The following is a 13,562-nucleotide window of genomic DNA, read 5'->3' as shown; positions in this document are numbered from 1 at the left end:
GAAGGACTTTCCCCTTTGGTACGTTCATACCAGAAGGAGCATTCATGTAGACTTCTTCATTAAGGTTCCCATTTAGAAATGTATTTTTAACATCCATTTGGTAAATATTCCATTTTTTAATAGATGCAATGGTGATCAAACACATTACAGTAACCATTCGTGCAACAGGAGCAAAGGTTTCTTCGTAATCGATGCTGTATTCTTGACTATATCCTTTTGCGACAAGACGGACTTTATATCTTTCGAGAGTGCCATCACTCTTGGTTTTGACTTTAAAAACTCATCTACACCCTATTGTTTTCTTTCCTTCTGGAAGACATTGAAAAACCCACGTTTTGGCTTTGTTGAGGGCTCTAAGTTCGTTGTCCATGGCATCCCTCCATTCTATCATTTCCTTAGCTTCTTTAAAATTTCTAGGTTCTTGATATGAGTGAATGGCACTAAGACATGCCCTATGCTTTGGAGAAAAAGACTCATAGGATATAAATCTAGAAGGATTTTTCCTAGATCTTTCAGTTCTTCGAGAGTTGTTGGAGGATTCACTAAGGTCACTATATTTCTCTATTGCACTTCTAAAAGTGCTTTTATCTCTGTTGAGTATAGGTAATCGGTTCATTTATCATTTCTTCTTCATCATGAATGGTTTGAGGAATACTTTCACTTATATCCTCATTCTCATTTAATTCATCATCACTAAAAAAATCTTCAATTCTAGATAATAGTTCAAACAAAAAAGAATAATCGGCATTATCTTCATGAGTTTTGTGTTCTTCAAAACCACTTATGTTTTCTTAAAAGGTTATATTTCTTGAAACATATAGTTTATCATTCTTAATATCATAACACCTAAAACCTTTTTGGGTTTCCGAATATCCTAAAAACGCACAAGGAATAGCTTTGGGAGATAATTTATCATTATGATCGGTGAGAACAAAACATTTATAACCAAAAATTCTTAACCTATTGTAATCGGGTTCTTTTTTATACAAGATTTCATATGGAGTTATTTGATTCAATTTTTTGGATGGAAGTCGGTTGATGAGAGAAACCGATGCAAGAGCCGCTTCGGCCCAAAATCTTTTTGGAATTTTTTGAGAAATTAGCAAAGTTCTTGTAGTTTCAATTATGTGTCTATGTTTATGTTCGGCCAACCCATTTTGTTGGGAAGTTTTGGGACAAGACCTTTGATGAACAATCCCATTATTTTCAATATAACTTTTGAAATCATTTGAGAGATATTCTCCCCCGGAATCGGTTCTAAGAATTTGTAATTTACTATTGAATTGATTTTGTATTAGCATGTGAAAAACCTTAAAAGTAGAAAAAACCTCATGTTTATGTTTGAGGAAGTATATCCAACTATACCTTGAAAAATCATCAACATAAATAACATAATACGAAAAACCTCCCTTAGACACCCATACTGAAGATTTAATACTATTTCAGCTGAAAAAAAAATCAAGATTCACTCACTTGAATAGCAAGTTTTATAATCACGCGTCAGGCAAGTCCACGATTACATAGATTTCCAAACCAGAGATAAAATCTGAACAGGCTTCAAGCGACACAGGGAATAGCATGTGCTACCATCACGCATCAGCCAATATGACAACCAGCAGTTGTACCCAACACAGAATCCCACGACAGTAAAGAACAGCAGCCCACATACAGGGATATTTTCCAACACAGCAGGGAATCACGCCTGCTGTTTCCACGACAGAAAGACAACTGATACTAACATGCTTCTTTCACAGCACGCATGTTAAACAAAAAAAAAAACCACGACCCAGCAGGGAATCACAACTGCTGAAATCCATATTCTGAAATAAAAACAACCAACTGAAATAAAACAACCAACTATGATCCAGGGAATCACGACCAACGATAATATGCAGACGCAGAAAAAGAATCACGACAGTTGCTGCTCCCAGACATATAAAGCTCGACAGCCAACAAGAATTTCAGTTCTTCAGAGCACGGTTAAACAAATCAATCATATCTCGATCACAAGCAACAACACAGGAAATGAGGTTGCCGCTGCTCCCAAACAACAGGAGGAAATCACGGCAGAAAAAAAACAAAACCTAGAGGCTCAAGGGTTACGGCTACCAGACCAAAGACACGCATCCACCGTGTCCCTTAGATCTGATGACAGATCTGGGTCATGACCTTGGTCAGATCCCAGATATGTTATCAGATCTTACACAGAAAAAAAAACAGCACACCTGATTCCAATATTTTTTTTTCTCGTTGGTGTAGATCAATCACTATCGATCACGCTCCCGAGATCAATGGCTCTGATACCATGTAGAAGGTAGATGAGATGCGCAGACACCTAGATAGAGAGAGAGAGAGAAAGAGAGAGAGACGGCTGCAAAAATAAGAGAACACGTTAATTGTTATTAGGGCTAATCTCTATGTTAAATAGAGAGAGGCCAAAAGGAGAAATTACATATAAGTCCCTCATTAAATTAAAATATCAAATAACCTCTATTCTAAGAAAACTTAAACTTAAAACCTCTTAATCTCAACAAGATAGGCTGAAGATTTGCCCTGTTTTCAATAGGGAAGAGAAAGCTGCAACTTAGTTTTTTTTACTAAGAGAGACAGCCTTCTGGAGACTCAGCCGGTAACACATGATATGCAGCCTAGCTATAACTCTAATCAGAATAATGAATTCGGCGTGAAGCAAAGTATTGTGGGTCCGGTTCAGTTTCAGGAATTTCCTTTGGTATATAAGAGACGTTCTAAGGTGCAGCTAGAATCACAGCCCAACCAAAGAGCTGATGGCGATGAAAGAATTCAAGAACGAACAGTAGATGACGTGCATGATATAACAGATAGTGGTGGGCAGCATATTCAATTAAGGAGATTTGCTAGGTCGCATCATCCACCGGACACGTGGGTAAGTTATGATGCCTCTTCTGTTGACTTTAGTTATGGTTGTTGTTCATTAAGAAAAAAAACCATATAATTTTGTGGAGGCTTGTAAAAATAATCGATGGATTGAAGGTATGAATGAAGAGATCAACGCCTTGCATGAAAGTGGCACTTGGGAAGTCATAGATAGACTCAAAGAAAAAAATATTGTGGAATGTAGATGGGTCTATAAAATTAAGTATAAGGCAGATGGCAGTATTGAGAAGTATAAAGAAAGGCTGGTTGCCAAATGATATACTTAGGAACATAGCCTTGACTTTGATGAAACTTTCAGTCCCATTGTCCGAATTATTTTTTCTCTTGTTGTTTCTCTTGGTTGGCAGTTGTATCAACTTGATATGAAGAATGTGTCCCTTCATAGAAGGTTATATAAGGTGTATATGGAACATCCTCCAAGTTATCCTGAAGGTGATCTTGCAAAGATAACCTTGAGATTGAAAATAGCTATCTATGGGCTGAAGCAAGCATCCAGGGCATGGTTTGAGACATTCAGTGGCTCCACACACAGTCAATGTGATTACTCCTTATTTACCATCATTGATAATTTTGATATGAGAGTGATTCTTGTTTATGTTGTCGACATTATTATAACAGGAAGTACTCAGTCACGTATCCAAGATCTCAAGACCTTTCTTCATAAGATTCACATGAAGGACCTTAAGGTTCTCAGGTATTTTCTTGGTGTGCAAGTGGACAGAACACTTACTTTTTTGGCTCTTTCACAGAGTAAGTATGCCGAGGAACTCTTACAACGCAGTGGTATGGCAGAATGTAAACCTGCTAAAACACAGATGGCATTAAATGCAAAATTTCATGAAAGTATTGAAAGTGATGGTTTGTTGAACACTCCAGAGAAATTCAGAAGCATAGTAGGAGCACTTCAATACCTAACATTTACAAGACCAGATTTGGCTTATGTTGTTAATCAAGTATCACAGTTTATGCATGCTCCTAGACAGTCACATGGAGGTTGTAAAAAGGATATTTAGATATATCAAATGCACGACCACTGATGGTTTTATTTACTCTAAACCAACAAATCATACATATTCAATGAACTTTGTCATAATTGCCTATTTATATGAGATTGGGTAGGTGATCCATCCACGAGGTCACTTACAGGTTATAGAGTATTTTTGGGAACACATTTAGACGCATGGTCAAGCAAGAGACAAAGAAATGTAGCCAGATCAAGCATCGAGGCTGAATATAGGGCAATGGTTATTGTCATGGCTGAAATTCTTTGGATTTGTCATCTATTGTCGGCTCTGCGACAGCGGATAGATAAATCCCTCGTATATTGTGATAATCCAAGTACAGTGGCAGTTGCAACTAATCTTGTCCAACATGAAAAAATGAAGCATGTTGAGTTTGATCAAAATTTTGTTCATGAGCGAGTAGAAGATAAAGAAGTACAACCACATTTTATTTCTTGAGAACATCAAGTAGCTGATATCTTCACCAAATTGTTACACTTTCTTCGCCATTGGATGCTTAAGAACAAACTGTCCATGGTCATAAACCTTGCACAGTTTGAGGGAGTGTAAAGGATAGGGTGACGTGTCACAAAAGTGATGTGTCATAAGGGTGGCATGTCATAATATGTGTTTCAATCATAATATGAGTCAGTTGAGAGTATTTTGGTCATATGTCTGTATAACATTTAGTCCAACTCAAAGTCCTCTGAAACAATCTTAATGTAAATACACACCTAAGGATGTCTCCTTAAGCAAGAATATAGAGGAATGTCCCCTAGTGACTTCTCATCACTCTCTCCTTTCCCTTGTGACGTGAGGGTTGCAACTCTTTCAAAATCTAACAGTTGGAAGACATAGGGGTGTATTTGCAATCGCCCTCAAAATTATGTTGTGACAATAAAAGCGCTATGTACATTGCTGGCAATCATACATTTCATAAGAGAACCAAGCATAACGAGATGGACTGTCACTATGTGTAAAACCCACGTAAAAAAAAAATTTATCAGACCCGGGTCGGGTCGGGACCCGACCCAGGCCCGCCCTCGTTGGGGTTTTAAAACCCGACGCAGGGTGAGGGAAAAACTCTCCCCTGCGCGTTGCACCTCACCCGCGCCGCTCCACCCCCTCGGCAGGACAAGGAAACCCCTTGAGGGTTTCCCCGGATCTCGCCCCTCCCTGAGCTCTTTAAGAGTGTTGCGGGAGGGGAGGATCAATGCACCGCCCCCCCTTCTCGTTCCCTACGGGAGACAGCCTCACCGGCAACCCCGACCGCACCTCCCTCTCGAGGCCCCCTGTGCCTTGCGCACGACAGCACCGCCGACGCCTCCTCCCCTCTAATCCGATCGCCGCTGCCGCTGCCACCATCGTCGTCGATCCTCTCCCAGGTGACGGGTTCCTGTCAGAGCTCGTTGCAGCCAACCCGAGCCCTTTCGTCGGCGTTCCAACCTCGCAACCCTCGTCTCTCTCTTGTTGCGATTTTCGGCAACCCCCCATCACGTGCTGGTTCCTTCTCTGGCAGGCCACCGGTGACTACCATCCCCTCTCGTTCATCACTGTTACCGCTGCCTTCTCGACGACCCTCAGGTAAACTGATCTCTCTCCCTCTCTCGTTCCCTCGCTTTGCTCCCCTCTCTCTTGGATCTATCCGGCGACAGCGTCGCCGATCTCCTTGCACCCCCCGACCCCTGCTCCTTCTCCTTGGGTTCTCACCCTCGGCCCTGCGCAACTCGCCGAAGTCGGCACAGGGCCGGCTATACCGAGCCGTCCCTTGGTTCCCCTGGTTTTAATCGGAAGGCCCGCAGGGGGTCGCGACCTCCCTGCCGTCTCTTCCACCCCCCTTTTTTCTCCTCTTCTCCCAGTGGCGAGTTGGGGGCCGGGCTCAGCCTGACTGACCGAGCCCACCCTCGGCCTTCCTATTGCGAGCTTGAGGTTGAGCTTGGCCTGATAGACCGAGCCTCGATCCTCCTTTTGTGAGCCAAGGAGGGGCTCGGCCTAGCGGGCAGGGACTATCCCTGCTCATTCCCTTCCCCTTCCTTTTCAGACCAGCCAGTAGGGGTGATGCCTTGTCGACGTCCTCTTTCCGGTCGGCAGGCAGAGGTGACACCCTTGTCACCCCCTCCTGCCTTTTTGCCTACCCGTGTTTTGCTCAGGCAGGGGCTTTGCCCTAGCATACTAGTTTTCCAATGGGGGGGGTGGGGGTGCCCTAGCGCACATTTCTGGTAGGCAGGGGAAGAGCCATGCCTCCCCGTATTGTCGTCAGACAGGGGCCTTGCCCTTGCTGATTCGTTGGTCAAGCAGGGGTCCCCCCCCCCCCCCCCGCCTTTACCTTTTTTGTTGTCGGGCAGGGGCCTTACCCTTGCCGTTGTGCTTTTTCGGCAAAGGTGTAGCCTTGCCTCCACCGCCTCTTTTCTAGCAGGGGCTATGTATGTGCCTCTGCAGTTCCTGCAAGCAAGAAGCGAGTCCCACCTTTGCTCCTTCTTCTATTCCTCTATTTATTGGCAGACAGGGACGTAGCCCTGCCCTATTTGGGGGTCTCAACCCCCTTTCTTCTTTTTAAAATGTTAAGCATGATGCTCACTTTTTGCCTTTCGCAGCTCACGCAACGAATCTCGCTCACACCCCACAAACGAGACATTGATTACTTACACTCGGAATCAAGTGTAATCTCCAAGGTAGGGTAAAGTCGCACAAAGGGTAATAGATGAACCTAATTAAGTTGAAATAATTAACATGCTCATGCTAGACATGCTTAGAGTTATATTGCTTCTGAAATGCGTATTTTCTTGTTTGCATGCTCATGTGTCGAGGTACAATTTCATTCTTTGATTATTATTTTGTGTAGTTGTTTATGAATTTGAGGTGTGGTTTCGTACTTCTTGCAATACCTATGCCCTTATTTGATTGCATAGATTTTTGCCTGCATGTTTCCTTTGAGTGAGGTACGACTTCGTGTCTCATGTATTACTTATTTCCTTATGTGTTTGCCGATCTAAGTGGTCAAGGTATGGTTTTGGTACCTTGTGTGTTACTTAAGTGCTTTTCGCTCGATGTGCAGCATCGCAAGTCGAGAGTTGCTTGTCGTCATGTTATAACCTGCATATGCTCACACTTATGTTAATATGTACTTACATAAATGTAGTCTTATGCCTATCCTGATTTCACTTGTTTTCAAAACACTAGAAGTTGTGCTCGTGCATTGCAGTTCTTTAAAAGCGACTTTCCTTCTGTGAACCCAATGCTCTTTAAAATGCACAACTTTTGCAAAGTTAAGTTCAAGTCTTGCAGGATTGCGAAGTCACATTTGGGCCCTCCCAAGTCCACCCACTTGGGAGAAAAGTTTTATAACCTCGATTCGAGTTGCGGCTCAATTTGAATTACCCCGATCGGGGGCATGAACCTATGATCGAGTGGGGTTTTGTTGAAGGACCCATTCTTCATTTATCAAACCTAGTGTTGCGTGTTGTGCGAATCATGTTGATATTAAGATAAATTTTGGATGCAAGATCGATAGCGATGTGTCTTGGGTGAATGACTCAATGTGGTAATGTGGCTTTTAAGGATGAATTGTGCCAAATGAGCACCTCTATATTCTTTGGATCGTTATGAAGTTGTGTGTTCCTGTTGAGAAGCCTACGCGCTCCCCTTTTTTCGGTGAAGCATACTTTTAGACATGCACACCATGTTAAGTACTTTGTTGATCGGACAAGAGATTTGAAACGACCTTGTATTATGAAATATGCAAAATATTGTTGAAATGAATTCAAGACTTATCTTGCCAAACTATGTTGCATTACTTCTTTTGCAGATGATATCTGTTGGGGTTTCTTTTGTGAAACCATTTCCCTTTCATCGTAGTCGTACTTTTGACAAGTGCGTCTTCTTACGTTGCGATGATTGGACGAGTAGGTTTTTGGCAACTTCGATGAGTGCAAATAACAAAATGTTGTGATCACCTAAATAAGTGATGATCCTGCCTTCACCGGCAAGATACTCAAGTTGGGTCGAAAGACCAGAGATAGAATGGGTCTTCAGTTAACTAACCTTGATGTACTCATTCGAACCATTGACTCCTATCTGGAGAGAGGATGGGAAGGTACAAAAACTTCGATGGACAAGTCATTAATGGCAGTTACGAGCAAAAGACTCGGCTTCCCCAATCATCGGAGTTAGGGGAAGGGGACTACCATAATTATCCTAGGTGGTAGCTCTCCATGTTCGGCATGCATCCATTGTTTATGCTGCTTTGGGGACTTCTCTCTTGGTCACCGACCGTCCCCTTAGGTGCGGACTCTGTCAGTTATCCGGGTTATCATAAAATACATAGCATAATAAACCCCTGGATCAGTCTACGTTGTTTCTAGAGTCGTGCCTTGTGCGTACCCACTTGTCCAGTTAATATCGAAATATAATTTAAAGTTTATCACAGAATGTGTTGAGTTATGCACGTATGAAGTTATAGTATGCAACGGGTTCAATACTTATGGAATTGTGTGTGCAATTGATGTAGCATTGTATTTTGCTAGTTAAATTTCTTATGCAGTTTTTTGCTTGTAATAGTTAGTCTACTTGTGCAAGTAAATTGTGTATAATAATTTTAGCAGTGTGCTCATGATAGTTTGCTCCATGACTCTGTTGAAAGCAAATTGTTATTTAATTGTCTGTCTACTTGACATATTAAATTATTCTGCTTAACTATGTTCTATATCGTCCTGTATGTGCACCTATCAGTTGTTTTAGTAAAACTGACCCATTTTATGGGCAAGTGATGTATAGGTGATACAGCCTGCGATGACACGAAGGCGTGATGAGATCAAGATAGAGCTCTTTCCCTGATGTTTCGCTCCTGAGGACATGTTGGTAAATTTAGTATGAAGTGTATTTCAAAAACTCTCTTTTAATTAAACCTTGAGTTACTAAAACTGACTTTTTTTTTGTTTCAACAAATATAACGAGTTGTAAAATCCCATGAACAAATTCTCAATTATTGAAATTGCATTTCGAAACCATTTGATTTCAATAGTTGTGCGGAATTCGACAAAGGAAAGTTTACGCTGTAATGCGCTCAAGGTCCATTGACTTGTGGCTTTAAAAATATCATTTTTCACTGAAGTACTATTTTAACTCTGATAATCGTATGATTTCAAAGCTTTCTAAACTATTCTAAAAGTTACAAGTCTTGGATTTTTGGGGCGTTACACTATGTTTGTGAAGAATACCTGAAGAAGACTATCATCGGACCTATGTAGCATCGGAATTTTAGTTGGCCAACTTCTCTACGAAAGCACTTCCTTCTCCCAATTTCATTTCTTACTTGACAAACTTTCGGTGATTACACCGTAAGTTTGAGGGAGAGTGTTGAAGTTGTATATCTAGGTATATATATAGCTATATATACCTATATAATATGTATATACATATATATATGTGTGTATACATAGAGATTTTATATAGTTGTAATAAACAATACCCATTAGGGCATATTGTCCGTAACTCAAGAGTCGTTGGGGGTGCTCCCAATGGCTCTTGAGCTCTCTATTGCCTATATAAAGGGGTGTAATCCCCAACTTGTAACATGCTTTACTTCTAGCCCCTAAGTGGCTTATGTGCATGCGCTCTTGTATTGACCCATAAGTGGTCTTTTTTTGTGTATGTCCCTGTGCTCTTGTAAGCCCATAAGAAACACTCACTTGTATTGTTTTTCCTTTTCATTACATTTAGAAACTAAAAATAGAGGTATAGAATTGAGAACTGATTTTTGACAAAGACATTGAACTTGTGAACAGTAATGAATACTTAGTGTAAACCAGCAATGGTAGGAGTGTATAGCATTTATTAACTAAGTATGATATCATACATACTATGCAAGCAAAGAAGTTCTCTAATTGTTGAAAGAAAAATAGGCTATATGAGTGGCTTAACATTTATAAAGGACACAGATAGTAAAGAAAAGCACTCTGGAAGTGTAATCCATACCTTTGATGAGAGCTCCAACTTCTCAAGTGCATCCATTATTGCTGGCACCCTTGCATTACATTCTGGATGTGATTCCTGCAATTAGCTACATGAACAGAATTTCAACAGAATGAAATAATGATTTATTATTTGTCATATATTCAATTCATCATAAATACAAATAAGGTGATATCAGTGCCAGGCAAACCTGAATATCTAGTGGCCTTTAGAGGATCAAAGCATCACCCAACACACACGTGCAATGATGTACCATCTAACAAGTCACTAAGTGAACTAGTTAAATAAAATCCTTGCAACTATGCATGTCTCCTTACCCTAGAAAAAAGATGTATTGTTGTTAATCTATGTTACCTTGACACTTCTAGAAGGCCAAGCTGTCGGTGTCCAACACTTCTGGACACCAACACCGACACTCCTAGACACTTCATATGCACTTCAATTTTTTAACATGGAAGTATCCAAAAAAAATGGACTCTCGATATTGCTTGTCCAACACTTTTTAGCATCTTATACACAGCATCTGATGTTGGAAACTTCATTCAACCTTATTCAAAACCTGTCTTCTGTTCTCTCATTTTATACCTAGAGGTGTTTGGCTGTTTGCCTGGCTGACCTTAATAGGCAGAATGAGCAGTGAGAACACAATGTAAACACAAAAGAAGGATCCTCCAGTTAGCCAGTACATGTTACCAGAGTTGCACTGAGGGATCCACTCCACACTTGTTCTGGTTCTGCCCATATATGCAGAAGATTTTCTTGACAATCCGGCCACAAATTTCTTTGTTGTTGTCCAAAGGCTGGTGTGGATACAGTGGCTGTTATCCACTTGGTGGTGCATGTGGCTGGAGAGGAATGCAAGACTGTTTAAAGAGAAACACTCTCCTCCTAATCTTCATACTGTTAAGGTTCAGAGAGAAATTCTGACTTATGCATCTTGGAAAGGGTCTAGCCGTGACTTATCTTGGCTAGGTCCCTCTAGGATAGCGCAATCGCTGTTGACCTAATTAACATTATTCTGTGGTTCATGGTGACTCATTGTCACCATTTGGTTAATACTTCTACTTTCTTTCAGAAAAAAACATGATTAAATGTATCTCAAATGATCATTCAGCAATGGAACAGCTGATAAATTAGAAAAAGCCAATGTGTGGGATTATTCAAATTCAAAAATGTCATCATCATGCAGTGAGATATTGTAATGCCCCAAAATTCCAGAAATTTTTAGGAAAATTTTGAAATTTTGAAATCAATCCTTTTTCAGAATTTAAAAACTGTAGTTCAGCGAAAAACAGTGTTTGAAAGAACAAGTCAACGTGACCTTAGGCGCATTACAAGCGAACTTTCCTTTATACAATGGATTTGTATCTTCATACATTCATTGAAATCACATAGATTCAAAACACGGTTTTTGATAAATAAAGTTTACACAAAATGAGGTATTACAAAAGAAACCCTTATACAAAATTACAAAACGTGCTCAAGAGCGAAACAACAGAGAGAGTGGGTTCTTGATATCATCACGTCATCGATTAATTGTCTGTCACATCAACCTAATCATCACCTGTATCCCATAAAAATGGGTCAGACTTATGGAAGACCGGTAGGTGCATAGATATTAAAAGTTAGAACAAGACTAACATATGTGTTATTTTACAACATGCAGTTTCAGAATAAGTAAAAATGAGCATGATGAACTTGTTTCGATAATTACTGACTTATAGGTACAGAGAGGATAAAACGTAGAAACAACTGAGACTGTCTGGGGGTTTATTATTCCATGTATTTTAATACCCCAAACAACTAGTTGAGTCCGCTCCTAAGGGCACAGCCCAATGACCGAGAGAGAATTCCCCAGAGGCCACTTGTTACTGGGAGATGCATCTGAACTTTTGCAGAAGCCATTTGGATCTACCACCTAGGATAATATTTGGTAGCCCAGTCCCCTAAATCCGATGACCGGGGACACCGACTCATTGCTACTCGAGGAACATAGTGGTTAACAACTTGTCCATCGGAGTTTTTGTACCATCATATCCTCTATCTTGACAGAACCAAAAAATAAATGGGTATATCAGGTCTTATTTTATTTGATAACCCATTTAATAAGTTCTGATCTTTTAAACCAAGATGAGAATCTTGACTATGAAGGCGATCATCTCCATTTATGTGATTTTCTTTAATCATGGTGCATTGTCGCACTATGAGGTTGCCATAAACCTCTAGTCTAATCATCATCGTATTAACATGTCGTGCATGATAGTACTACTATGATGAAAAAGATATTGGTTTCTCAAAAAGAAACCCAGACACAACATTGGAAATTATGATATCCCATGCCTTAGGCTAGAAAATATCCGAGTCATTCCAGATACAGAAAAAGACTTGGCGTACGTACCACTGAAGGCTACATAGTCAAAGCCTTTTTGTTATGTTGGTTCGAACCGAAAACTCAGTTGTGAATTCCTGAGTCATGCCAATCTCAACTCATTTTAAAGCTCGACAGGTTGGAAAGGTGTTTAGAGGAACCTTTCAATGCTAGGGAGTTCCTCCGGTAAGCATGGACGTGACAACATTGATACCACTATGCAAGGTAGTCTTGCTTTATACTTGGGATAAGCTATGTATGAAATTGTTGGATGTTGCGAATATACAAACGCAAAACAGTTGTTTTGCTTTTCGAGACATCAAAGAATGCGAGCTTGAAATCTCGCATGTGAAATCTTTCGAAAATTGAGTTTCGGCGAGGATGCCCAAATCTACATCTTTAAATACATACTAGCGTAATTTAAAACAGGCAGGAGTACGCAAAATTATGTACTTTATAAAATTATATATATAATACATATATATTAAAGCATAAGCTTCTGCACATTACATCGCGACAGCAAGGTAAATGGCATAAAGCATGGCCCGATGTGTGAAACCACACATCGAGCTAAATAAATTACGTAAGCAAAGCTCGGTGCAAAGTTTTAAAACTCGTGACTCAAAACTCGACTCGTTCTTTATTGACTCGTGACTCGGCGGGTCAACTCGGTGACTCGGACCGGGTTTTGTTAACTTTTGATTTTAAAAGAAAAACAATATATAATTTGTCTCCAACCATGTTTTTGAGTAAACATATAGTCTCCAAATGTCGATAGGAATATAAAAACTGCAAAGAGCTATAGAGGTTTGCTTGAATTTGATATCTATACAAGCACTTTGACTAATTCATGACTTGAATTAGAGGATGTGGTCACCATGAGTTCAGTCTGCTACTACCTACGGTTCCTAAAATGGCCAATCATATATGCTAGCTTGTTTTAAAAGTTTCAATTCCCTCTCTAACAAATTCATAAATGTAAAATAGGGACATATGTGCATATTGAAAGTTTACAGAATGCCCAATATCAACATAAATAAGCAATTTTCTCATGTATGAAAACTATGCAAGAAATATATTAATGGCACAACTATAAAAAGACTACTAATATTTGAATATGTACAATGCTTGTTCACATAACAAATGGATGATGAAACCTAAATGTGACTTCCTATAGGCACATTTGACCCTCCATATATAGTGAGAACTATGTCACATGGGTGCGGGTGTGGGTGCGGGCGCGGGTGCGGGCGCGGGCGCGGGTGCGGGGATTCGGCACTTCCAAAAAACCCGGGTGCGGGGGTGCG

The 13,562-nt window shown here is 40.3% G+C and overlaps 1 protein-coding gene across 1 annotated transcript in view; it reads right to left on the bottom strand.

Annotated features, from left to right (window-relative positions):
• Positions 1-13,562, bottom strand: part of HDA14 (histone deacetylase 14) — a 212,790-nt gene that overhangs the window by 143,521 nt on the left and 55,707 nt on the right. Inside the window, exon 4 of the mRNA XM_089997017.1 lies at positions 9,891-9,965. Coding sequence (XP_089853143.1) covers positions 9,891-9,965 — 75 coding nt within the window. The remainder of the gene's footprint in view (positions 1-9,890; positions 9,966-13,562) is intronic.

The sequence above is a fragment of the Nuphar pumila genome, chromosome 2 (genome assembly GCF_984573655.1).
Source record: "Nuphar pumila chromosome 2, dmNupPumi1.hap1.1, whole genome shotgun sequence".
Classification (NCBI taxonomy): domain Eukaryota; kingdom Viridiplantae; phylum Streptophyta; class Magnoliopsida; order Nymphaeales; family Nymphaeaceae; genus Nuphar; species Nuphar pumila.
This window is presented reverse-complemented; position numbering and strand designations above follow the sequence as displayed.